The 25,075-nt window shown below is 42.1% G+C and overlaps 1 protein-coding gene across 1 annotated transcript in view; it reads right to left on the bottom strand.

The window, feature by feature from the left end:
- Nucleotides 1–25,075, bottom strand: part of LOC115084923 (glutamate receptor ionotropic, NMDA 2B-like) — a 447,028-nt gene that overhangs the window by 351,094 nt on the left and 70,859 nt on the right. The window contains exon 2 of the mRNA XM_029590346.1: nucleotides 21,186–21,599. Coding sequence (XP_029446206.1) covers nucleotides 21,186–21,581 — 396 coding nt within the window. The 5' untranslated portion in view covers nucleotides 21,582–21,599. The remainder of the gene's footprint in view (nucleotides 1–21,185; nucleotides 21,600–25,075) is intronic.

Raw genomic sequence — 25,075 nt, 5'->3', positions numbered from 1 at the left:
CACCTCAGGGGCAGAAGTAAAGTTTTAGTGCTAGAATGGAAGCAATCATTTTTAGTGCACTTTCCTGAATTGGAAGTAATTCTATAAGCCATCAATAGTATGCATTCACATAAAAGCGCACTAAAACTAGTTTACTTTCTTACTCCCCCATTTAGCGAACATTTTCTGTGTGCTAAAATCCGTATTACATAAGGATGTCAGGATATCCAAAATGAATATGCATGAAAGAGATTTGCATGCACGGCCTTCTTCGTATTGTGGATTTCCTGAAAACCAGGCCTGTTTGTGATTCTTGAGGATCGGAGTTGGCCTCCCCTGTTGAAGGTGGTCAGACTGTAAGGTTTGGCCTCTGGGGCATATCCTTGACACTGTGGACAGGATTAACTGGGCAGACTGGATAGCCAACTGGTCTTTTTCTTCCCGCAATCATTAAGTTACTAAGAAGCTTGGGTTTGTTTTTTTTCTCTTTATTTGTTCTCCAGCTATTTTCTTCTTTCTTTTCTTGCTTCCCATTTTCTTTTGGCATATTCTACTTTATAACCCTTTCCTTCCTTCCTAGATTTACTAGTCTGTCTTTCCTTTCTTTCAGTATTTTATTACCTCCTCTCCCCTCCACCTTTCCTTTCCTTTCTTCCCCCTCCTCCTCCTCTGAATTTTTTTGCATTGTGGTAATGTCCTGCAGCCTCTGGCTTGACAGAAGGCTCTTTTCTATAAAAACAAGAGCTGCTGTAGCAGCCATTGTTGAAAGTGACTTTTAAACAATGGCCAGTGACAGAGGCAGAGATCTAGTACTTAAAATAAGCACCTCTGACAGCTGCAGAGAACCCTATGCATTAAGTGAACGTTGCATTTGCCAGTTTCAAAGACACAATCTCTTTTTCTTTTTTTTTTTTTCATCTTTCTTTTATTTGTGCAGTTAGCTCATTTTAGTTCTAAAGTCATCTGCCCATAGAGAGGTACTCTGCAGCATAGGAGGCATTAGCGAATGCCTCTCTCTCACACTCACACTGTCCTACCAGAACACTTCAACACAAACTTGTAGGAGTTAAGTGGAGAGCTTGGTTTTCCAGCCTGTCCAATCCCTGCCTACACTACGAAGACAGGCAACTTGGGTGTGAACTAATGCTATTTGTGACTCTGGTTTTTATAATGCGGATACCTGCCCAATGACAACTGGACTGGTGAAATAATTTTGTGTTTGCCACCAAAAGGTTCTCTCTCAAGTTTGATTTAACTGAAGGGATGATATTAAGGAAAACTATTGCTCTAGCATTTAATTTTTGAGAGGGAGATTTTGATAAAATGAGGAAAATAGGAAAAAAATGAAGCTGCAAAGGTTAAGAGTTTAGATCAGGTGTGGACATTATGGGAAGCCCAGAACAGATATATTCCATGCATTACAAAAGACGGGATAAGCAGCATGGAGTCTATAGTATCTACCTCCTGGGATCCTGCCAAGTGCTTTTGACCTTGATTAGCCACTGTTGGAAACAGAATACTGGGCTTGATGGACCTTTGGTCTGACCCAGCATGGCAAGTCTTAAGACCAAATGACTGCCGGCATAGTTAAAAGATGAGGTGAAAGGGGTGGGGGGGGGGCGCTCTCGCGCGGCGCACAAGATGGCCGCCCACTTCTAAGGCTCCATGAGCTCTTGCTCCTTTCTTTCATAAATCTGGACGTATTGGGATATTTTTCTTTTGAAACAGAGATATATCTTTCTCTCATACATGGCTGCATCGAAACCAGGGAAAATTGAAGCTGCATTTGCAGTAGCAGCTGGAACGAAGCGCCAAAAGCAAGATCCTCCGACTCCTGATAAGGTAAACCCAGCAAAAAACATGGCGTCGGCAGACTTGGTTTTGGCTGAACTAAAGCAGCTTAAAGACATGATACAATTAAACATAGAAACTACTTCAGCGGTACGAAATGACTTACAGTCCTTATCAACCCGTATGGATGGCTTTCAATCTCGGCTAGATGATGCTGAGTCGCAGGTCTCCAATCTCCTTCTCACTACTGCGTCACTCCCTACTCTCAACAAGGAGATAGCGCAGCTCAGATCGGATATTGAGGACCTCTCTAACAGGAACCGTCATAACAACATTCATATATTGGGCACACCCATCCCTCTCTCTTCCCTTGCCTCACTGGAAATTGTTAGATTTTCTTCTTAATGTGGGCCAACATAACATTCTGTCAAACTGGAAGAGAAGTGAACTACTGTCTGAACATTTATGGTGGAACACGGTTTGTCTATATATGAAATATGAAAAAGCTATGGCAATTAAATTTGGTCGCCTTGGTAAATGGTCTCAAGTGTGGAAGCTGTTAGATGTCTATATTTCCTCATTGTGATGTTTTACAATCATACTGTAGCTGTTCTTATTCTTCCGGTATGAGTATCTTTTATACGCTGTTTTCCTCCCTCTTTCTCTCTCTTTTTTTTATTTCTTTTTCTGTTTCTCTTACTTGATCGTTTTTTTTTATTTTCCATGATGATGGTTTAAAATGTAAGTAATCAGTTCCCTGATACTGCATTTGATTGATATACTATGTTTTGTATGCTTTCGTAAATTTCAATAAAAACAAATAAACTTAAAAAAAAAAAAGATGAGGTGAAAAATTATTTTAGCCAAAAGATTTTCTGTCAAAAAATGGAAAGAGGATCCAACAGAAGAACATAGGAAAAAGCTTGACCATTGGCAAGTGAGATGCAAAACATTGATAAGGTGGGCAAGAAGAGAATTTGAAAAGAAGCTGGCCATAGAGGCAAAAACTGAAAGTAAAAAGTTTTTCAAATGCATCCAAAGCAGGAAGCCTGTGAGGGAGTTGGTTGGACCGTTAAATGATAAAGGAGGTTAACGGGGCACTTAGAGAAGACAAGGCCATAATGGAAAGACTAAACTAATTCTTTGCTTTGATGTTTACTGAGGAAGATGTTGGGAAGATACCTGCGAGACAAATGGTATTTAATGTTGAGTTGGAGGAACTGAAACAAAAAATGGTGAATCTGGAAGATGTAATAGGGTAGATTGACAAATTAAAGAGTAGCAAATCACCTGGACCAAATGGTATATACTCCAGAGTTCTGAAAGAACTGAAAACTGAAACTGCAGATCTTTTACTAGTAATTTGTAACCTATCATTATCTGGAAAACTATAGAAAGGTGAGTCTGATGTCAGCAACAGGAAAAATCATAGACTTTTCTAGAGAACAAAATCAAAGAACATATAGAAAGACATGGTTTAAAAGGACACATCCAAGATGAATTTACCCAAGGGAAGTCTTGCCTCACCAATGTGCTACATTTTTTTGAAGGAGTTAATAAACATGAGGATAATAGTGAGCCTGTGGACATAGCGTATTTGGATTTTCAGAAAGTGTTCAAAGTCCCTCATGAGAGACTCCTGAGAAATGTAAAAATTCATGGCATAAGAGGCAATGTCCTACTGTGGATTGCAAACTGGTTAAAAGATATCAGAAAGTAGGACTTAATGGTTAGCTTCTCAATGGAAGATGGTAAAAGGTGGCGTGCCCCAGGGATCTGAACTAGGATCCATGCTTTAGAATATATTTATAAATAATCTAGAAAAGGAAACAACGAGTGAGTGATCTTTTGTGGATTGCTAACTGCTTAAAAGACAGGAAACAGAGAGTAGGATTAAATGGTACTTGGACCGGTGCTTTTTGTTGCAGTTGTGGACCCTTGGGTCGGTTGGGACAGCAGATGATGCGATGGTGGAGGACCACCGTAAGCGTCCTAATCGGGAGGCGGCTCGGAGGACTCAGAGAAGGCTTCGGCACTGGGTGAGGTGGAGTCCTATGCGACCAAGAACTCAGGAGAGGCAGAGAAGACGGACGACGTTGGGCCCTGACGACAGAAGCGAGTTCGCCCTGGAAGCCGGTACTCCCCCAGGAGGAGCCTGTAGGAGTCCAGCTGCTGGGACTTTTGGAGATTCGCCCTGGAAGCCGGAGCCCCCCCAGGAGAAGCCCGTAGGGGCCCGGCTGCTGGGACTTAGGTGAATCTTCTGGGCCAGCGGACGCCAAGTGCCAGGGGAGCTGCGAAGCACAAAGACGAAGTTGTGGACGGAGCCGGGTCGGAGCCAGAGGTCAGAGGTAGCCGAGCCAAGGAAGAATCTGAAGTCTGAGTCGTGGACGGAGCCGGGTCAGAGCCAGAGGTCGGAGGAGGCCAAGCCAGGGACTGAAGCTGGAGACGAAGTCGTAGACAAAGCTGGGTCGGAACCAGAGGTCAGAAGCCAATACCGGAACCAAAGGACGAAGGCGGAAGACGAGTCAGGAGTCAGGCTGGGTCAAGACAGAGAGCAACCAAGAGAACGCAGCAACTAAAGATCAGGAAACCTGAGGAACCTTGTTGCAAGGCAGTGGAGAGGTCTAGGTGCAGGGTACTTATACCCTGAGGCGTCTGACGTCATCCTCTGGCGATTCCTGGTTTTCCCGCACTGGCCCCTTTAAGAGGCAAGCCCCCGCGCGCGCGCGCCTGGGGGCGGGGCCAGCGACGGGAGTCAGCGGCGTCTCTCACGCCGCGGAGGAGCCGCGGCAGGCTGTGAACTAGGCCCCGGGGATCGAGGAGGTTGTCGTGCAGGCCGGGCCGGCCCCGAGGTAGGAGGAGGGACCGGGGCACAGCCCGGTCCCGTAACACTTTTTAATATATTTATAAATGATCTGGAAAGGAGTACGATGAATGAGGTGATCATATTTGTAGATGATACAAAATTATTCAAAATAGTTAAATCACAAGTGGTTGTGATAAATTACAGGAGGACTTTGCGAGACTGGAAGATTTGGCATCCATCTGACAGATGAAATATAATGTGGATAAGTGCAAGGTGATGCATATAGGGAAAAATAATTCATGCCGTAGTTACACAATCGGGCCGATACAGAAAAACCTGCGGGAGAGCCGGCGAGCGCCCAAGCCACTCTCCTGGGCGCACGATTCAGAAAAAAAAAATGTAAATGAGGGCCCGCAGTAAAAGGAGGCGCTAGGGACACTAGCGCGTCCTTAGCGCCTCCTTTTTAACAGAAGCGGCGGCTGACAGCGGGTTTCACAGCCGACGCTCAATTTTACCAGCATCAGCTCTTGAACCCGCTGACAGCCAAGGGTTCGGAAAACGGACGCCAGCAAAATTGAGTGTCCGTCTTCCAATCCGCTGGCCGCGGGCAGAATTGTAATTTTTTTTTTCGGGGGCCTCCGACTTAATATCGCTATGATATTAAGTCAGAGGGTGTACAGAAAAGCAGTTTTTTCTGCTTTTCTGTACACTTTCCCGGTGCGGCTTCGCTGCACATTTTACTTTCTGTATCGCGCGGGAATGACTAATAGGCCCATCAACATGCATTTGCATGTTGCGGGCGCTATTAGTTTCGGGGGGGTTGGCCGCGCGTTTTCCATGCGCTATTACCCCTTACTGTATAAGGGGTAAAAATAGCGTATCGAAAACGCGCAGTCAAACAGGGGCTAACAGTGCGCTCACCCTGAGCACACTTTACTGCATCGGCCAGGATGTGAGGTTCCATTTTAGGAATTACCACTCAGGAAAAAGATCTAGGTGTTACAGTGGATAATACATTAAAATTGTCAGCTCAGTGTGCTGCGAAGGTCAAAAAGCAAACACAATGTTAGGAATTATTAGGAAGGGAATGGTGAATAAAAGGGAGAATGTCATAATGCCTCTGAATCACTGCATGGTGTCACCACACCTTGAATACTGTGTGCACTTCTGGTCACTGCATCTCAAAAAAGATAAAGTTGCACTGAAGATACATAGAAGGGTGAACAAAATGATAAAGGGGATGGAACAGCATCCCTTTGAAGAAAGGCTAAATAGGTTAGACCTGTTCAGCTTGGAGAAGCGATGGCTGAGGGAAGATATGATTGAGGTCTATAAAATCATGAAAGGACTTGAATGGGTAAATGTGAATCGGTTATTTACTCTTTCAGATACTAGAAGCACTAGGAGGCAATCCATGAAGTTAGCAAGTAGCACATTTAAAGAAAATTGGAGAAAATTCATTTTCACTCAATGCACAATTAAGCTCTGGAATTCATTGCCAGAAGGTTAAAGCAGTCAGTGTAGCAGGGAATAAAAAAAGGTTTTGATAAGTTCCTGGGGGAGAAGTCTGTAAACTGCTATCATGTTGATTTAGGGAATAGCCACTGCTTATTATTGGCATCGGTAGCATGGGATCTTCTTGGTGTTTGGGTACTTGCCGGGTACTTGTAGCCTGGATTGGCCACTGTTGGAAACAGGACATTGGGCTTGATGGACCCTTGGTCTGATCCAGTATGGAAACTTCTAATGTTCTTATATTCTGTCTGCAGCTGCAGATGGCTGCATAACTTATGTAGAACTGTCCAGCTCTCAAGTCACATCACCTTCTCCAGACAACTCCATAACATTCTGTGTACTAATCCATTGTTTCCCAACCAGTTTGCCATGGCACACTGATGTGCCTTCAGAACTGATCAGGAGTGCTTGCATCTAAGCACCACTGCCTGATGCTTAGATCCAGGTCAGCAGCTGAACTCTACTCTCAGTTCATTGTAGCAACAAGAGACACCAATGATAGCCCTTAAACTTGCAGAAACTTCTTTCTGAGAACAAGTGTAATCATGGATGCCTCTTCTTCTTAGCTAGAGCATGAACTCTGAAGTTTGGTAATTAATGGGCGGCATGCAAGGCACAGAGACCTAGGACCTGCTTTATGCAGCATGCACACAGCACCTCCTCATCTTCCCCATTTTTGAGACCTTCAAGTCTATGTCTTATCCCTGGGCTGAGTGAGACAGAGAGAGCATGCACTGAGCATTTGATGTGACTCATTCTGAGTACTGGGAGCAGCAGCAGTGAAGGTGCTCTGGCAGCCAAAGTAACTAACTCAGCCAGTTGCTCACACCACATCAATTTCCCCCTTCTCTTGCACTCTTATGTAAAAGGAGCTGGTGCATCTTGTTGGATTCATGTGTGGATTCATCCTCTCTTTCGTTTTTTTTTTTTAATTTGGAAGACAGACTGGTGAGGCTTTCAGTGTTTTCTCTCTCTTCTTTTGGTCATACGAGTCCTCTCCATGTCCACACTACTCGCTCCATGGAGGTTGGTGTTGTTAATATAGTTGTGCCTTGGGCGTGGACCTACTACAGTGTAGTAGGTCAATTAGCTGACACCAGGCTCATCGAACCAGAAGTTGGATTAAGTGTCTAAGTACCTTTCCCTGCCTTCATTTCTCCCCTCAAAGGCTAGAAATGATCCACATGAACCTTATAGTGTCCAGCAGCATCCAAATAAACCTCAAATCTGACAGGTCCCAATGACCAGGCAGTTGGGTTATAGCCCCACCTGGGCATGACACCTGCTGGAAAAAGAAGGCCCTGCATCAGATTCCCAGAAACCTACTTTCAAGAGGTTCATGAAGGAGAGATGTGATGGGAGGCAGAATTTGTAGGGCGCCCACAATGCAAAAGGCAGTGCATCTGTCTGCCCAGCAAGAGTTCCTCAAAGTCTGACCAGTTTCTGAGTGAGACGTAGTCCTATAAAATTGCAACAAGAAATAATTTTGGTTGACAGAGAAGAACCCAGCCCATCTCCAAGCAGCCTTAAATGACTGTACCAGTGGTTCTGCACCCGCAATGGGGGCTGGTTGATAAGGGTGTGATGTAAAATATTGATTCCCATTTGAGGGCAGAAAGCTCTTTCAGTCTTTAGAAGCAAAAGAGGGCTACTGTCCAAAACAAATCATGTGTGGCAAAGCATAGGATACCACTCACCCCTTCACACAGTGTAGTACAGAGGCTGCTGTCCCATCCCACAGGAAGTCCATTTCTGGCCAGTGGAAGAAGGCATCTTAAGAGTACAATCCCCTCAATATCACACAACTTCACATGTAAATATTCCTGAGGTAGCCTTGCTGGGGAGCAAGGGAATCAGACTAAGATAAGGGGATAGATTTTGAAAAAGTGCACACCAAGTTCAACAGGTCTTGAATGACTCAATATCTGCATTCAGATCTGGCCACCAGGTAAAGCTCCTAGCCAGGGATTTCATTTTGGCAATCCTCTGTGTTCCATTTAGATTGGTTAAAAGCTGCTTCAGGGGAAATCCCGTGTTAAAAGCCCGGTCACCGACTGCTGCCACTGGGGACTCGTCCTTCCAAGCTCCGCCACCTGACTGTGATCTCGGCGTCAGAGAGGGTTCATCAGTGGTGTGCAGTAGCATGCCTAAGCTGCACACCAAAGTCCTTCTGTCCATTTTTTCATTTCTCTTTGCACCGGTTTTGGATAAGCTTCCTATCAATGTGTAAGAAGAGAAAAATATCCCTGGGGATCACAGCCATCCATGCCACAATTAATTCTGTCCTCTACTGTGCAAATGATTTTGGATACTTTTCATTTTTCAAGTCAAGTTGTGGGCTCGGATGAACTTGGAGCTCTTAGCTCTGTTCTTGATGAGGCCTTGGTCTCTGAGCCCTGAAGACCCACTACCACCTTCTATTTCAGGGGTTACTGCATCAGGACCTGGGAACCAGGATGTCAATCCTGGAATTGGCTCATTGCTTTCTTCTCCAGACAGCAGGCCCTGAGGCGGGGGGGTGTCTTAATGACCTCTACCCCAAGAGTAACTTTGTCAACTAAACCAACTTTGTTATTACCATAGACTTGTTGAGGACCGCAATTACTAGACTGCAGTCATCTTTGTCCTAAAGAATAGACGCTGTTTTGGGGAGTCTGGATAGTTCTTAAGTTCACAAACACTCTCTTCAAATCTCAAGAGCTTACATAAGGTCCATTTGGCTTCCCTTAAAACACAATGTGTGGCTATTTCCAATATAAATGCTTCCTTAATTCAGAAAAATAAAGTACTTACTAGGAAAACTGAAAATGTGGGGAACCAGTTAAAAAGTTTTAATTTGCGTTTCTTAAATTTTCCATATTGTTCCCTGATGCCAGCCATGGAGATGCTGAGGAAGTTCTTTTTGGACTTTCTCAGGCTCTACAATGAGGCTATGCCCGATATTGTAAAAGAATATTATGTATCTCAAGAAAAAACCTCAGATATTATCTGCAAATTTGTCTGATAATGGCTCTTTGAAATGGCATTCGATATCACATAAATAAATAGAGTGCAATGTGGCATTGGAACCATCTGAAGAATAAGAATAAATTTGCAATGTGGACCTGAATGATAACCCTTTTGCCTTTGACCATAAATGATTTGAAGTGGCATTTTGGACAATATGTTCAAAAGTTATCTTGCCTCATGTGTTTTTTGTTTTAGATACCCATATATTACTTGTTTTTATTATTTTGTGTGTGTTTATCTTGTAAACTGCCGTGATTTGAATATGGAATGACAGTATATAAATAAATAAGTAATATAAATTTACAAGATCCATTAGATTTAACAGGATTTTTGGAGAGTTCAGACTCATCCACTCAAAGTAGAGCTATACTTCTGGTAATCACCACTTGGGGAACATGTTTGATCAAGCAGGATATGAAGTTTTAATAAATGAAATGAAATAATAAAGAGACTGACATAGAATTGACCTTACATCTTTTTTTCATATGTGTCCCTCTTTTTAGGGCTAAAGATCTCTATATTTCTGGATGTTGCTAAGGAAACCCAGATATGAAGAAACAATTTCTACTTTTAAAGCAGAGGACAGTAGCCTTAGGGGCTACCTTCCAGTTGGGATTCCTCTGCAAATATTTTAGGAAGTGGCAGGGATCAAGTAAGATCTTTTATGATCTCTTTCAACTGGAAGGTTTTTTAGTAAATAAATCTTTGCCTCCAGTATAATGTTGGTTCTAGATAAGTGGCCTTATTTAGAAGTATAAGTGTAGTTCCTTTTTGGTTTATTTTTCTTTATATATACTCTCTTCCATATGATATCAAGATAGTATTTCCTAGATAGTTTCTTCATTTGTAATTGTCATTATTTCTTTATGTTTCCATATAGCAATACTGATTATGTCTTCAAGTATGCGTGAATGCAATTTAAACACATTAAACAAAACATAAAAAAGAAAGCTGCTCCCATAGTCTCAGGGGGATCAGAATCCATGAGCCCCAAAAAAATTGTAATTTTAGTTCCATGAACTGAACTCAAACTGTTACATCATAAGGCTCCTCTCTGGGTAAATGCAATTCTTAGGTTTTTATGTTCCCACCATACTCTCCAGTCCACGAATCGATTTTTACTTAAGGTTCCATCTTATCGCCTTAGTTCACTTATCAGAAGCTCATGATTACGCTTTTTCTGTTCTTGGGCAGTCATTGTGGAATGAGCTCCCAGATTTTATCAGAGGCATCGCCTGTATTGCCACTTGAAAAAAAACTGTACAAGCATTTTTTTAAAGCAACTTTTCGCGATGATATGTCATGTTAGTCACTCTGTTTATTCATCAATGGGCATGTTGTACAGTTTGAGGTCTTTGTGCCAAATTTTACTTCCAGATAGTGGCCTTTTGACATGTTGATTTTTAGTTCTTAGTTTCAACATGGCTATGACGCTGGGCCTGTATTGTTTTTCTGTTTTCTGTATTATTTTGTCTCATTTATGAATTTAATGTTTGAATTTTTTATTTTCGTTTGTTTTTATATTTAAAATTTTTTATGCCATGTTCTCTTATGTAATCCACCACAAATGGCATATAAAGTCTTTAAATAAATAAATGCTGTCATTATTACACAGTGTGTCATTAACGATAGCATATCCAGAACACAGTGCTTTGCCCATTGTATGCACTTTGGTGTTTAATGACAGTGAACTTGCGGTTCACTACTTATATGAGAGAGGCACAGCAGACACACAGAATGGATTCACAGCTCCTGTGGAAGGCATTGTCCACCTGCTTCCAGAACCCTCAAACCCAGGGAGAGTATTCCGAATCCTGTGTAATGGAAATGAAATCCACTACTAGACAGTGTTACTCAATTGGCAGAGAAAATAATCCAGGCAGTAACCAAAGAATGATCATGGTTGCACATAATCACTGGTCCTAATCAAGAGTTGCAAAATATAAAACCTACATTAAATTAAATAATTCTATATATTTTGTAGTAATCGATTAAATATGAGCAGCTTAGTGCACATGGATTGTGTTCTGCTTATATTTACCATAAGCTGTTTTGTTATTTTCACCTCCTGGAGGCCTCCACCCTCCTCTTGATGCTCTGTGCTGATGTGTTCACTGCAGTTGTGAGCTGCAAGGCCATGAAAGCAGTGCAGAAGCTGGATATGAAATGATCCCTGTAAGGGAAAGCTGCTTTGCCAGCTGGAGGCCGCATGCTGTACCTTTATGGGTATGCGCCATTCCTCTCCCTAATTCCAGATGTTGCTAACATTAGAGGAGTAATTTTGCATGTCTAAAAAAGGGAATAATGAGTCTCATGCATACTTTAATGAAGCAGATAGATTCCTCTCCGAGGCATGGAGTGCATTATCTGTCCTAAATTCCTCATTATACGCTTGTTATAGGCTTCTTTGCCAGTCTCCCGATGATCTACTCTTCAAACTCAGGATAGCATACAACATATTTGCCTGAGCATCTGGAATAACTATTCACCACAATTGAATCAGAGAAAACATTTTCTTTAAAAGGCCATCTTACGCAAAACACTATATGTCTGCATAATCTTTTTTAAAGGGATGGACCCAAAAAGCAAAGCGGTAGCCAATCCAGTGAACTGTGTAACAGTGACGACAAGGAGAATCGGATGATAGCAAGCCCCATTTTAATAAAGGGCTTGCTATCATCCGATTCTCCTAATCTTTTTTAAATACATAATACATTTTAAAAAATGTACATATGACGATATCGTTTTCTTGATTGATTTGAATGAGAGCATACTGTAACATCATGTTATTTACACTTTGAGCTCATTAAGTTAAATTAAAGCAAAAGAATCACATATGTTATGTTTCTGTATAAAAAAAAATGATTTAAGTAACAACTGAGAAGATTTTGCACTAGATCCTGGGCACTAATCTCTACCCCCTTCCCCATACAGCTTTCCCCACTGCCTCCATCCCCAAATCATGTTTGATCCAGCACATTCCTTTCTCCTACTCTTCATTCTCCCTGCTGGATAATCAAGTCAGGTAACACAGTAATGTTCAATAAAATCAACTTTTTATACCCTTTGAATGTATTAGTCTTTCAGTGTTTACTGTTCCTCCATTTCCCTATTCTGAAGCTCATCTTTCCTGTGCCTTCCTCCTGGTTTTCTTTCCCATCCTCCTTGCAATTTTTGTTTCATTCATAAGAACATAAGAACATAAGAAATTGCCATGCTGGGTCAGACCAAGGGTCCATCAAGCCCAGCATCCTATTTCCAACAGAGGCCAAACCAGGGCACAAGAACCTGGCAAGTACCCAGACACTAAGAAGATCCCATGCTACTGATGCAATTAATAGCAGTGGCTATTCCCTAAGTAAACTTGATTAATAGCAGTTAATGGATTTCTCCTCCAAGAACTTATCCAAACCTTTTTTGAACCCAGCTACACTAACTGCACTAACCACATCCTCTGGCAATAAATTCCAAAGCTTTATTGTGCGTTGAGTGAAAAAGAATTTTCTCCGATTAGTCTTAAATGTGCTACTTGCTAACTTCGTGGATTGCCCCCTAGTCCTTCTATTATTCAAAAGTGTAAATAACCGATTCACATCTACTCGTTCAAGACCTCTCATGATCTTAAAGACCTCTATCATATCCCCCCTCAGCCGTCTCTTCTCTAAGCTGAACAGCCTTAACCTCTTCAGCCTTTCCTCATAGGGGAGCTGTTCCATCCCCTTTATCATTTTGGTTGCCCGTCTCTGTAACTTCTCCATCGCAACTATATCTTTTTTGAGATGCGGCGACCAGAATTGTACACAGTATTCAAGGTGCGGTCTCACCATGAAGCGATACAGAGGCATTATGACATTTTCCATTTTATTAACCATTCCTTTCCTAATAATTCCTAACATTCTGTTTGCTTTTTTGACTGCTGCAGCACACTGAGCCAACGATTTTAAATTATTATCCACTATGATGCCTAGATCTTTTTACTGGGTGGTACCTCCTAATATGGAACCTAACATCGTGTAACTACAGCAAGGGTTATTTTTCCTTATATGCACTTCTTATACTTGTTTGCTTTTCCTTTCTTTTTCTAATGCAGCGACTCAGTGGAGTCACTTTAGAAGTTGAATCCAACTTTTCCTCTCTCCCACCCACAGGAGGTTGCTGCAACACATGGACATGTCCAGTGATGAGTTCGGCATTGGGAAGGGTCAAAAAGGCAGAAAGCTACCCGTACATGGAAGCTCTGTTAAAATATAGTGTTTTCTCTTTCTTTGGACTCTTGACATTTCACACATTTCGTACTGGCAAATGCCATCCCTGTGCTCACAGCGCATGACATGTCTCTCCAGTGCCAAACTGTCTGGATCCAGCAGCGCGGTGCTTCAGAAATTAGGCCTCAATTAGGCCAGTGTTTGCAATTTAGCATTATCTGTAGTATTGTAAACGATTCAGGAGGGAATACATGGCTGTGATTTACCTGCACAGGTCAATTTCATAAACCTACAGTATATTCAACCTTGTCTTGGCTCCAAGGCCAAGCAACAGTTTTGTCGTGTTATTAATGAAGCATCACTGCTACCCAAACTGCTGCAGGCCAATAGAACAAGTTCACCAAACTCTGCAAGCTTTCTGCTTTCACTGATGCAACCCTCCAGCTTTAAGCTTTGTGATTACAGAGCCTTTTCATTGTATATTTTATTACTGTATGTCTGTGTCATAGTCTGCTACACATTTTGGATCCTTTGCTGTATTTTAAGGGGATGTGATGCTTAAGAGAATTGGTTGACGCAATTTCACCAATTGGGAATTGCACCATAAGGGTCTTAACCTTATCTTTTCCTTAGAGTACAGGGTCAGGACGGTACTGGACTTGTGATGTTCTGAGAAGGACCTGCATTCATTTGTTTGTCTGCAGCTGCCATATCCTGATGAGTTGGTAGCATTTTGTAAACTCTACATGCAGGATTAGTAGCTGAAAGTATCTATGATAAGGATTTCTGTAGCTGCCTGTAAGGACTCCTCTGCCTGTCTTTAAAGAAAAAATGTGCAGCAGCTAATTTTGGAGGAAGCGGTCTTGACCTAACAGCCAGCTAAATTGTACCAAAGATAGCCAAGGAGGAGAACAAAGTTTCACTTCCAAAGAAGCCATCCAGAATAGACCCCTGGCCCGGGCTCTGGTCCCTGTGGAGACGTGGAAGCAAACAAAAAGCTTTTCCTAAAGAAAATTCTGAAGGGACGGCGACAAAGGACAGAAGCTCTCTAGCTCCTTAATAAAAGCTGCTAAGACAGGCAGCGACGTCACCAAAGCCTTCACGAGACAGACCTGGATATCCCTGTGTGCATTGCTATCAGGCCTCTTAGACTGCTGAAATTCTGGGACACAGCAAACAGGCACAGATGTGCAGTAAAAGTGCTCCATAGCCTACACATCCGCTTCCACGGCTGCTGTCACCAGTCCCGCTTCCTTTCCTGTGCTTGCCTCAGCTGTTGCTGCTGCTGACCTGATTCTCTAATTCTCACTCTACTACTGCTTGTGCCGCCAGCTCCTGCCCGGATCCCCGGTAGCGGCAGGGAGCAGGGGATTTTATCACTTATTCAGAGGAGCGGGACGGTTCAAGCGAGAGACTGAGGAGCTGGGAAGATGGAAGGGGAAGGGACGGGACAGTGGAAGGGGAATTATAGGATGAGAGATGGAGGGGAAGAACAGAGACTGGGGGAATAGGAAGAGCATGAGAAATGAAGGGAGTGAAGGCGAGGCATGGAGAAAGCAGAAGAAAGACAGGAGAGAAAAAAGAGGAAAGACTGCAAGGGAGGAGAGAAGGTGATACTGAAGAGAATTAGAGAAGGGAAGAGAGTGGGTGCGGGGGGAAAGACGGTAGGCCCAGGAGGTGAGAGGAACCTTTGGAAGAGGGAAGGTAGGCTGTAGTGAGAGAGAAGTCAGCATACAAAAGGGGGAAAGGAAAAAAATTATGGAGAAAGAAAAGAGGGAAATAATTTAAACTGGAAAGAATGCAAAGTAGTACAACATAAATTAACTATTTAGACACCAACATTAGAAAAACAAAGTATGTGACATTCACAGACACTGGGGCGGAGTCTCGGCCATCCCTCAGTGGCCAAACTTTAGATGCATCTTAAATGGCTTCCAGAAGAAGCTGGGGTTTGCGGCCTCAGCCTTAGGGCTGTTGCTGCACTGACTGAGCAAAGAGGATAGAAAGGGATAGAAAAAATAAAGGCAAACCCCATCCCCACCCTCCAGTACTTGTCGAAGAAACTTGGTCGCACCAAGGTCCCAACAGAGGCGCGTTCAGACTGAGGGGGAAACCCAAGGGAGCGGGAGGAAATGGCTGGGACAATGTTTATTTATTTATCTATTTATTTATCTATTTTTAAGTTAAATGTTGACTGCTAATGGCAAACTGTGTGCAAATGCACTACCTAATTTATCTACATTTTTTTCACCCAGTTTTGCTTCAGAATCTACTCCTGGGCTACTAAAAAATAAATAAATAAATAAATAAATAAATAAATAAAACCCAGGGATCTTGGTTATTAGGAATAAAATCATGGAGAGAGAGGAATATATGTTATTTATTTATTGATTTAAAGGCTTTTATATACCGATAGCCGTTCACAAGGCACAGTGCGCTTATAAATAGTAGCCTAACATTTGCATGGAACAGTTGGTAACCTGGTAACAGAAATATAATATAATTAATGAAAACAAAAAACTACATACATGAGAAAATATGGTACTGGAGGGAAGATAGAAATATGAAATAATTCACTTAAAGGCTATGTGGAAGAATATAATAAGGTAAGGGTATAGTATTAGCACGTGATAGCGGGAGTATGTACAAGTTGGTCGGTACTGGTAGGGAGATGAGACATTTTTACATGGATTCGTGGGGGGGGGGGGGGGGGGTAAAAAGGGTATAAGTAGGGGTTGGGGGTGATTCTGAGCCCCTGCAGCATAGTAAGAAGCAAACAGGGAGAGGAAAGCTAGCGCTTTAAAAGTCTAAAAGAGGACACTGGGAAGTACGTGATGCAGTATATGAGGGAAGCCAAAAATAACATTCACATTGACAAAAAAAGAAAACACCCCCCTCCTCCCTGCTGTATGGATTGGAAGGCACAGAACATTACGGATAATTTACAACACTCAGCTGCGTGCCTTCAATAAACCTGCCTGCAGCCCGCTGAATTCATGGCCACCTAATAAATGTCTAATAAATGAAACCTGAAAAACCTATTTGGCACTGTGTGCGTGTGTGTGTGTGAGGTGGCTGCATTATACGCAGGATTCCTCAGGTCAGGCCATCCTTTGCGCTGTGCCCTAGTCACCACAGTATCTTACTGGGAAGAAGCCACAGTCAGCCTCCCTGCTGTGAAATAAGGCAAAAACCGGCCACCTTGAATATCTTTCGGCCCAGCTGTGTCCTCCAGCTCCTTTGACTTGCCCCGCTCAATCTGCTGAGCTGCAGCACCGGGAAACCTTCAATCGCACTTACCTGAATTCCTCACCACTTTTAAGTCGCAGCCCACACCCATTCCAGCCTAGCCCCAGCGCCAAATGGATTGGAGGAAGACAGGCTGACAGCATAATGCGGGGGGGCGGGGCCGAGCTACCGTGTGCGCGCTCCGGCAGGCCCCGCAGCGCGCCCCTCACACACAGGCCGATACAGTAAAAGTCGCGGGAGAGCCGTCAGCGGGTTTGAGAACCGACGCCGTCAAAATTGAGCATCTGGTTTTCAAGCCACGGGCTGATTTTAAATTTTTCTTTTTTTTTCTTTTTAATTATTTTTAACTTTTGGGACCTCCGACTTAATATCGCCATGTTATTAAGTCGGAGGGTGTTCAGAAAAGCAGTTTTTACTGCTTTTCTGTGCACTTTCCCGGTGCTGGCAGAAATTAGCGCCTACCTTTGGGTAGGCGCTAATTTCTGAAAGTAAAACGTGTGGCTTGGCTGCACATTTCACTTACTGAATCGCACAGGAATAACTAATAGTGCCCACAACATGCATTTGCATGTTGTGGGCGCTATTAGTTTCGGGGGGGTTGGACGCGCATTTTCGATGCGCTATTACCCCTTACTGAATAAGGGGTAAAGCTAGCACGTCAAAAACGTGCGTCCAAACGCGGGTTAACAGTGCGCTCCACTGGAGCGCACTGCACTATATCGGCCTGACAGTAAAGGGTAATAGCGCGTCAAAAACGCGCGGCCAACCCCCATGAAACTAATAGCGCTCGCAACATGCAAATGCATGTTGCGAGCGCTATTAGTTATTCCCGCTCGATACAGAAAGTAAAATGTGCAGCCAAGCCGCATATTTTACTTTCAGAAATTAACGCCTGCCCTGCTTTTCTGTACACCCTCTGACTTAATATCATGGCGATATTAAGTCAGAGGTCCCAAAAGTAAAAAATAATTAAAAATTTAAAAAAAAATGTTTTAAATCAGCCCCTGGCTTGAAAACCGGACGCTCAATTTTGCCGGCGTCCGGTTTCCGAACCTGTGGTTGACAGCGGGTTTGAGAACCGACACGGCAAAATTGAGCATCGGCTGTCAAACTCGCTGACAGCCGCCGCTCCTGTCAAAAAAGAGGCGCTAGGGACGAGCTAGTGTCCCTAGCGCCTCTTTTTACCACAGGCCCTCATTTGAATACTAAATCACGCGCACTTAAATCCTGCGACTTTTACTGTATCGGCCTGTCTGTGATTACTCTGCTTTTTTGTGCGCATCACTTTACTCCCTGTGGAATAAGGATTTTAGCACACAAAATGTGCACATGAAAATGGGAGTAAAAACAATTCATGTTAATGTAAATGTGCTGAATTCCCATATAAATGAGGGCATTTACTAGTGCTCCAGGATGCAAGGAAGGCTTAACTCATGATTTCTTAATGCTGAAAATGTATCTCCTGAGTCAGAAGGGGAGTGTGGTAAACTCACATTTCTGGGGCTGGTGTTACTCTATAGTGCTGGGCCGGCATGGTCCTAGACCTGGAGTTTCTGCGTGCAGTGATCTCGGACTCTGGATTCCTGGGTACAGGGTGGACCACAAAACCAGGGAACCCTAAGTCCAGGGCACACTGGCATAATACCCTAGACTAATACTGGCCCCAGAAATGTGAGCTTACATTATTCCATCTTTGAAGCTGGAGTTACATTTCCAAGGCTAAAAATCAAACTAAACAATGGGTTACTGGAGGCCGGGAGCCCAAGTATCTCCCTCTGCCCCAGGATGCCTGAGCCAGTGGAACTCTACCCTGAGATCCCCAGGTCAGAGCCTCAAAATTGATGAACGTGCTCTTGTCTATCGATACGTAAGCTCTTGAAGAAGGCACTTTTTGCAGCAAAATTGTTACACATACAACTGTCTATCACAGCGTTAGGCAACTCCAGTCCTGGCATGCCACAAACAGGGCTGGCTTTCAGGACCTTTGCAATGAATATGCATGAGATATATTTGCATATAATGGAGGCGATGCATGCAAATATACCTCCTAGAAATTCATTCTGAAAACCAGACCTGTTTATGGCTCTCCAGAACCAAAGTTGCCTATCCCTGGTTCATCATCACATAAGCTGTTTGGGGCAGGCACTTATAGTCGCATAACTGTCGCCATTCTGCTGCAACTGCTGTAGGTACAACTGTCTGTCGCTGTCATCTCATGTTCCTCTGGATTTGCGCAAACCCTGGGAGAACTGGGCAGCAGAACCGTTAGCCAGGCAGGAACTGCTTGATAGCAACGTGACAGGGCGATGATGGGCCTCACACAGTAAACCGGTGAAGCAGGAGGCAACAGCATTAGACAGCTGAACATAGAGTGAGTGCTGCCGCATGGTGATAATTGTGCTACCATAAGTGCCTGCCTAGAAGAGCTTACATAAGGTTAAACAGCTGTGCATGCAACAACTTTGTGCACAATGGTGACAATTGTGTAAAGCGACTGCCTGAAAGAGAAGCACTTTTTAAGCATTATGTCTGGCTAGTATGCCTTTTCAGTAGCTTTATTAGTATAAATCATGTTACGAGAACGGCATAAATCATGTTTTATGAGCAAATAAAAACCCCATGATTTGTGCACCTTACACATTGTCTGCACATAAATCATCTTTTATGCACACTGTACATATTTCTGTGGGCACCTTTAGGGGTTAGCATGTTTATTTAACTCCTGATGCATTTACATACCATTAGCTTACTGTGTCAGGAGTTAACTCGGTTTTTACTGCATGACTAATGAAAATGTGAGTTAATATATAGTTTGTCTTTTTTACTCACATTTTATTACATCAGGCACTCAGTGGTTGAATGGAAAAGTTAAATCGGGCAGTGTGATTTGTCAAATGACCATGGTGACAGTTTTACACAGAGTTCAGATCTGCAAAAAGCACTGTGGCTCTGTTACTTGAAAGTACTACTAGAGCTGGTCTAAAGTGCTGATGTTTTCATGTACAAGTTTTTGCTTGCATGATTTTTTCCTATGGAATTCTTTCTCTTCCTGAAGTTGCAGAAAAGTAAAACCTTGAGCAAAAGATGCCTAATTTGAAAACTGTACAAGCCAATGGAATTTTATGCTTTTTAATTATATTTTTCTTTTTTTTTACTTTTTCTGAACCTTAAATCTGACCCTTTGCCATTTGTGCAACCAGTTGCCAACATTTTAGCCAGCAGCTAAGATCCAATTGGCTACTGTAATGAAACCGCTCTAAGAGTTTTTGCTAAAAAAAAAAAAATAATAATAATTTCACAAAAGAAAAAGACTTTATTTTTTCTGATTGAATTCAAGCTTTCTGTCATGACCATCCAATTCCCTAGTGCTTCTGTTATTTTTTACAATAACATGCCCTAACTCCCAACTTGTTCTTACTGAACAGGCAGGTCGCCAGTCTTAACCACATTATCTGCCTGATTCACTAAAGCTTTTCTCTCATTCTGTGTATATAGAAAAATACCTTGATGTATGGCACATATGAGGATCTCACATCATTGGTTTCTCAGGAGTCAGCATCATAGAGTTTGCATACTGAAATCCTATTGGTTAATACAGATCTGGACCTTTGTTGATTTGTGGAACAATGGCAATATGTTGACTCGTTATATAAGTATTCTCAAAATGCAGCAAGCGTGTGACGCCTAAAAGGATTTTCACTGCAGCAACTTCAGCCGGCTGTCCTCGGGCAGGACCAAGACGTTGAACCTAGAAGTGCATTTGGTGATTTCCAACACCCACAATCCTATGCAAATCGGTCTGCTGTCACAGAGCAGCACAGGAGATGCAACAAATATAAGCACAACTGAGATTTTTACATCAGCGCATAAATGGACAAGAAGGGGCTAGAGAAGATGACTTCCTTCTACGTTTTATCCCAAGAGCAGCAAGTGAGAATGAGGCAAAGCTTTTCTCAGCCTAAGGAACGCTGATGTGCACCAGTTTTCCCTCTCATCGCAATGATAAGAAAATACTAACAAGGCAATCTGCCTTTTAACGAAGAACCAAAGAGACATGGTAGAACAAAAAAAACTTGACACAGATCTGTACAGAATGAAAACAGAAAACAAAACATTCATGAATACCGAAAGATGAACAAAAACACTGATGGCATGTGGAAGAGCACTGTAGAAATAAATGAATGAGAGCACAATCCCTGCAACACCATGAAGCGATCAAGGGTTCACCAGAGCCACCCATCGCTGCTGCTTGATTTGGTCAGCAGGAGGAGGACGTGGCAGCAAAAGGAGGAAAGATGTAAATGGAGAAAGGAAGAGGGAAAGGAATAAGAAAGACAAAGTCTGGAAGGAATGGAGGAGAAGGGAAATAAGGAGGAGGAGAAATCTGGGCAGGAAAACGAGAGGTGATGGAAGGCAGAACACCAGAAAGAAATGGAGACAACACAAGATAAGGTTAGGCTGCCAAAACCAACAACAAACTCCATACAACAGAGTTAACAATGACCCAGAGTCCCCTGCTGCATGAGAGGATGAAGTCAATGGACAGTCTGGTATGACATTCAGCATTCTTCCTTCATACATATAGCATCTCCCCCAAGCTATAACTGAACGTAAGAAAACTCTTCTCTTACCTTGTCTGCCATAATCATTGAGGACCCGCCATGAATGCCCAAGATAGGCGTGAGGGTCTGGGCGGAAATGAAGTCTAGAATTTGGGCGATAGCTTCCTGGTCTGTGTCATCTCCAAAGACAACACCTTGAATCTTTTTGTCGGACATGAGGTCACAGATGCGGGTGATGATGCTCTTGGGGTCAGTCTCATTCATGGTGACCAATTCAACACGAGGTAGCACTGACAGGTGGTGGAAGTCATCTTTCTCATGGGCATCTTTGATAGCCACCTCATCTGATGTACCCACCAATACTACAGCAATACCCATGGTGGGATGTTTTTGGGCATGGCCACCCACTACTAGGAGCGCCATGAGGCAGATTTTTAAGAAGTCGCATAACACCACAGGCCTCATCTTCAGCTCTAATACTCCCTATAGGGGAAAAGAAGAGCAAGGTATTAATGCAACAAACAACTACAGAAACTCAATTCTAAGACAGCATAGGGATTTTCAATACAATGTCTACAATAATTTCAAGTCAAACCTCATTATGTCCCCAAAGATATAAAGTCCCTTATATAGTTGGATTGTGCTCACAACATCATTTTGTTTCATTTCTCTCAATATACTTTTGGGCCATTTTTTGTCTGAATTTCATTTCAGGGAGGGTTTTTATTATGCCAATTTCATTTGCAAAATAGCATGCATTATTTGAAAACAGGGCACATGTTTTTCCAATACAAACCCAAAAGTTATGAGAGTTTTTGGAGCTACCATGTATTCATTTCAGGTAAAACAAAACTGAAACAAAAATGGTCCATTTCCATTCAGATTACCCATTCATTTTAGATAAATGCACATCCCTATTATAATTGATAGACTGCCTTTCCCCACAATGCGTACAATAATTTCGTGCAATCCCTCTGTCTAATGTGTAACCAAAAACTGATATACCAGAGGTAAGTAGGCAAAAATCCAAAGCCCAATGATTAAACAAATTTATTAAATGTATTATCGTTATACACCATGCTGACTTCATGTGAAACATATACACATCCTAAAATCTAATAACGTAACATCAATGATATCTCAATCATACCGCATACATCCATTCATTCCATAAAATCCTAAGACATACACAATGTAAACATTATGACATGAATTAATACATGCTGAGAAATGCCCCTATTAACATCAATCTACCCACTCCATATACATTTAACATATATTTTCCAAAAATTCCCCTGTTAACATTAGTCTACCCCCCATTTAACATATGTTTTCCAAAAATACCCCTGTTAACATTAGACTACCCACTCCATACACGTTTAACATCTATTGAAATTCTCTGCTCCGACGAGTTCACTCGTTTCGCCTGTGAATACAGGCTTCCTCAGGGAACCTCTATATATTGTCAATCAGGGTCACTTTCCTTATAAAACTTCTGCTTTTAATATTTCCTGATCTCTCAGTTCTTCTCCCAATCATGGATTCACCACCATGCTTTGTAAATCTCCTTCCATATATATGTTTCTCATTCAGCCATGCTATAGTATATTAATAGAAATAACACACCCATAAATAAAGATTAATTATACATGATGAATTCTACATCTCACCCAACAACCAAATATAATATAGTATCCAGGTTTACTCTTACCATTATTGTATACTGGCTTATCTCAACAATATTCCTTATATAGACCGCCGGTAACCATTTGGCCATGTACAAACAAGTCTTCACAATGAAGTACACATCTCCGTATTAACGCTCTGCACTCAACTACAGTAGTGATCGTGACCACCTAGAACATGTTCAAACAAATTAAACAAGTTAACCTAAATATACTTAAACGGGTCCACAATCTAAACCCATGTTACCAACCACTATTATATAACAGATATATACAACTCATTTACCAGTATATGTTTTATATCAGCATCTCAAAACTTCCACTCTCGTTCCAAATGTTACCGTGTGTGGTCCGCCGCTTCTCCCGTTACCTTGCTATCAAAACGCCACCATCGAACTGAAACGCTAACCGGTGTTTAAATATCCCACTTCCTGTAGCGTGACGCTCAACGGCGTCACGTGTTGACGTATTCAACATGATTATTCAGGGGATCTAACAAACCATACCTAATCTGTTGCATGAAATGATTGCAATCTGTTGCATGAAATGATTGCAATCATTTCATGCAACAGATTAGGTATGGTTTGTTAGATCCCCTGAATAATCATGTTGAATACGTCAACACGTGACGCCGTTGAGCGTCACGCTACAGGAAGTGGGATATTTAAACACCGGTTAGCGTTTCAGTTCGATGGTGGCGTTTTGATAGCAAGGTAACGGGAGAAGCGGCGGACCACACACGGTAACATTTGGAACGAGAGTGGAAGTTTTGAGATGCTGATATAAAACATATACTGGTAAATGAGTTGTATATATCTGTTATATAATAGTGGTTGGTAACATGGGTTTAGATTGTGGACCCGTTTAAGTATATTTAGGTTAACTTGTTTAATTTGTTTGAACATGTTCTAGGTGGTCACGATCACTACTGTAGTTGAGTGCAGAGCGTTAATACGGAGATGTGTACTTCATTGTGAAGACTTGTTTGTACATGGCCAAATGGTTACCGGCGGTCTATATAAGGAATATTGTTGAGATAAGCCAGTATACAATAATGGTAAGAGTAAACCTGGATACTATATTATATTTGGTTGTTGGGTGAGATGTAGAATTCATCATGTATAATTAATCTTTATTTATGGGTGTGTTATTTCTATTAATATACTATAGCATGGCTGAATGAGAAACATATATATGGAAGGAGATTTACAAAGCATGGTGGTGAATCCATGATTGGGAGAAGAACTGAGAGATCAGGAAATATTAAAAGCAGAAGTTTTATAAGGAAAGTGACCCTGATTGACAATATATAGAGGTTCCCTGAGGAAGCCTGTATTCACAGGCGAAACGAGTGAACTCGTCGGAGCAGAGAATTTCAATAGATGTTAAACGTGTATGGAGTGGGTAGTCTAATGTTAACAGGGGTATTTTTGGAAAACATATGTTAAATGGGGGGTAGACTAATGTTAACAGGGGAATTTTTGGAAAATATATGTTAAATGTATATGGAGTGGGTAGATTGATGTTAATAGGGGCATTTCTCAGCATGTATTAATTCATGTCATAATGTTTACATTGTGTATGTCTTAGGATTTTATGGAATGAATGGATGTATGCGGTATGATTGAGATATCATTGATGTTACGTTATTAGATTTTAGGATGTGTATATGTTTCACATGAAGTCAGCATGGTGTATAACGATAATACATTTAATAAATTTGTTTAATCATTGGGCTTTGGATTTTTGCCTACTTACCTCTGGTATATCAGTTTTTGGTTTCCCCACAATGCAGCAGGTTAATGATTAGAGCAAAGAACTATAAGCTAATGCCCTAAAGCTTATTCCTCTATCCATTACTCACTGTATGACTAAAGGCATATCAATTAACTGTTCAAACTTTGGGCATCATTTACTAAGCATTTTTCCCCTTAGACAGAGAATGGGAGAAAAGGATTAGTAAATCAGGCTCTTATAGGCTAAGGTACTAAGATGTGTCAATATTCTCAAAAGGGCGAATTTTCAAATGGCCACGTGCATAAAAATCAGGACTTATGTGTGTGGCCAGGCCCCGCGCGCACCACGCGCAGTTTCAAAAGGGTGCTTGTTGTAAAATTGGCACGTCTATGTGCGCGCGCACGCTTCTTTTAACATCTACCCCAAAGGCGTTAACACACAATAAATCAGCAAATAATGCACACCACTCTGTTTACAAAATTTTGCATGCATTTATTGTATTTGGTTAAACTATTGTGAACAGGTAAATCAATGCAA

Source organism: Rhinatrema bivittatum, chromosome 2 (assembly GCF_901001135.1).
Source record: "Rhinatrema bivittatum chromosome 2, aRhiBiv1.1, whole genome shotgun sequence".
Taxonomy (NCBI): Eukaryota; Metazoa; Chordata; class Amphibia; order Gymnophiona; family Rhinatrematidae; genus Rhinatrema; species Rhinatrema bivittatum.
The sequence above is the reverse complement of the archived record's forward strand: the minus strand, read 5'-3'. Positions and strand labels throughout refer to the sequence as shown.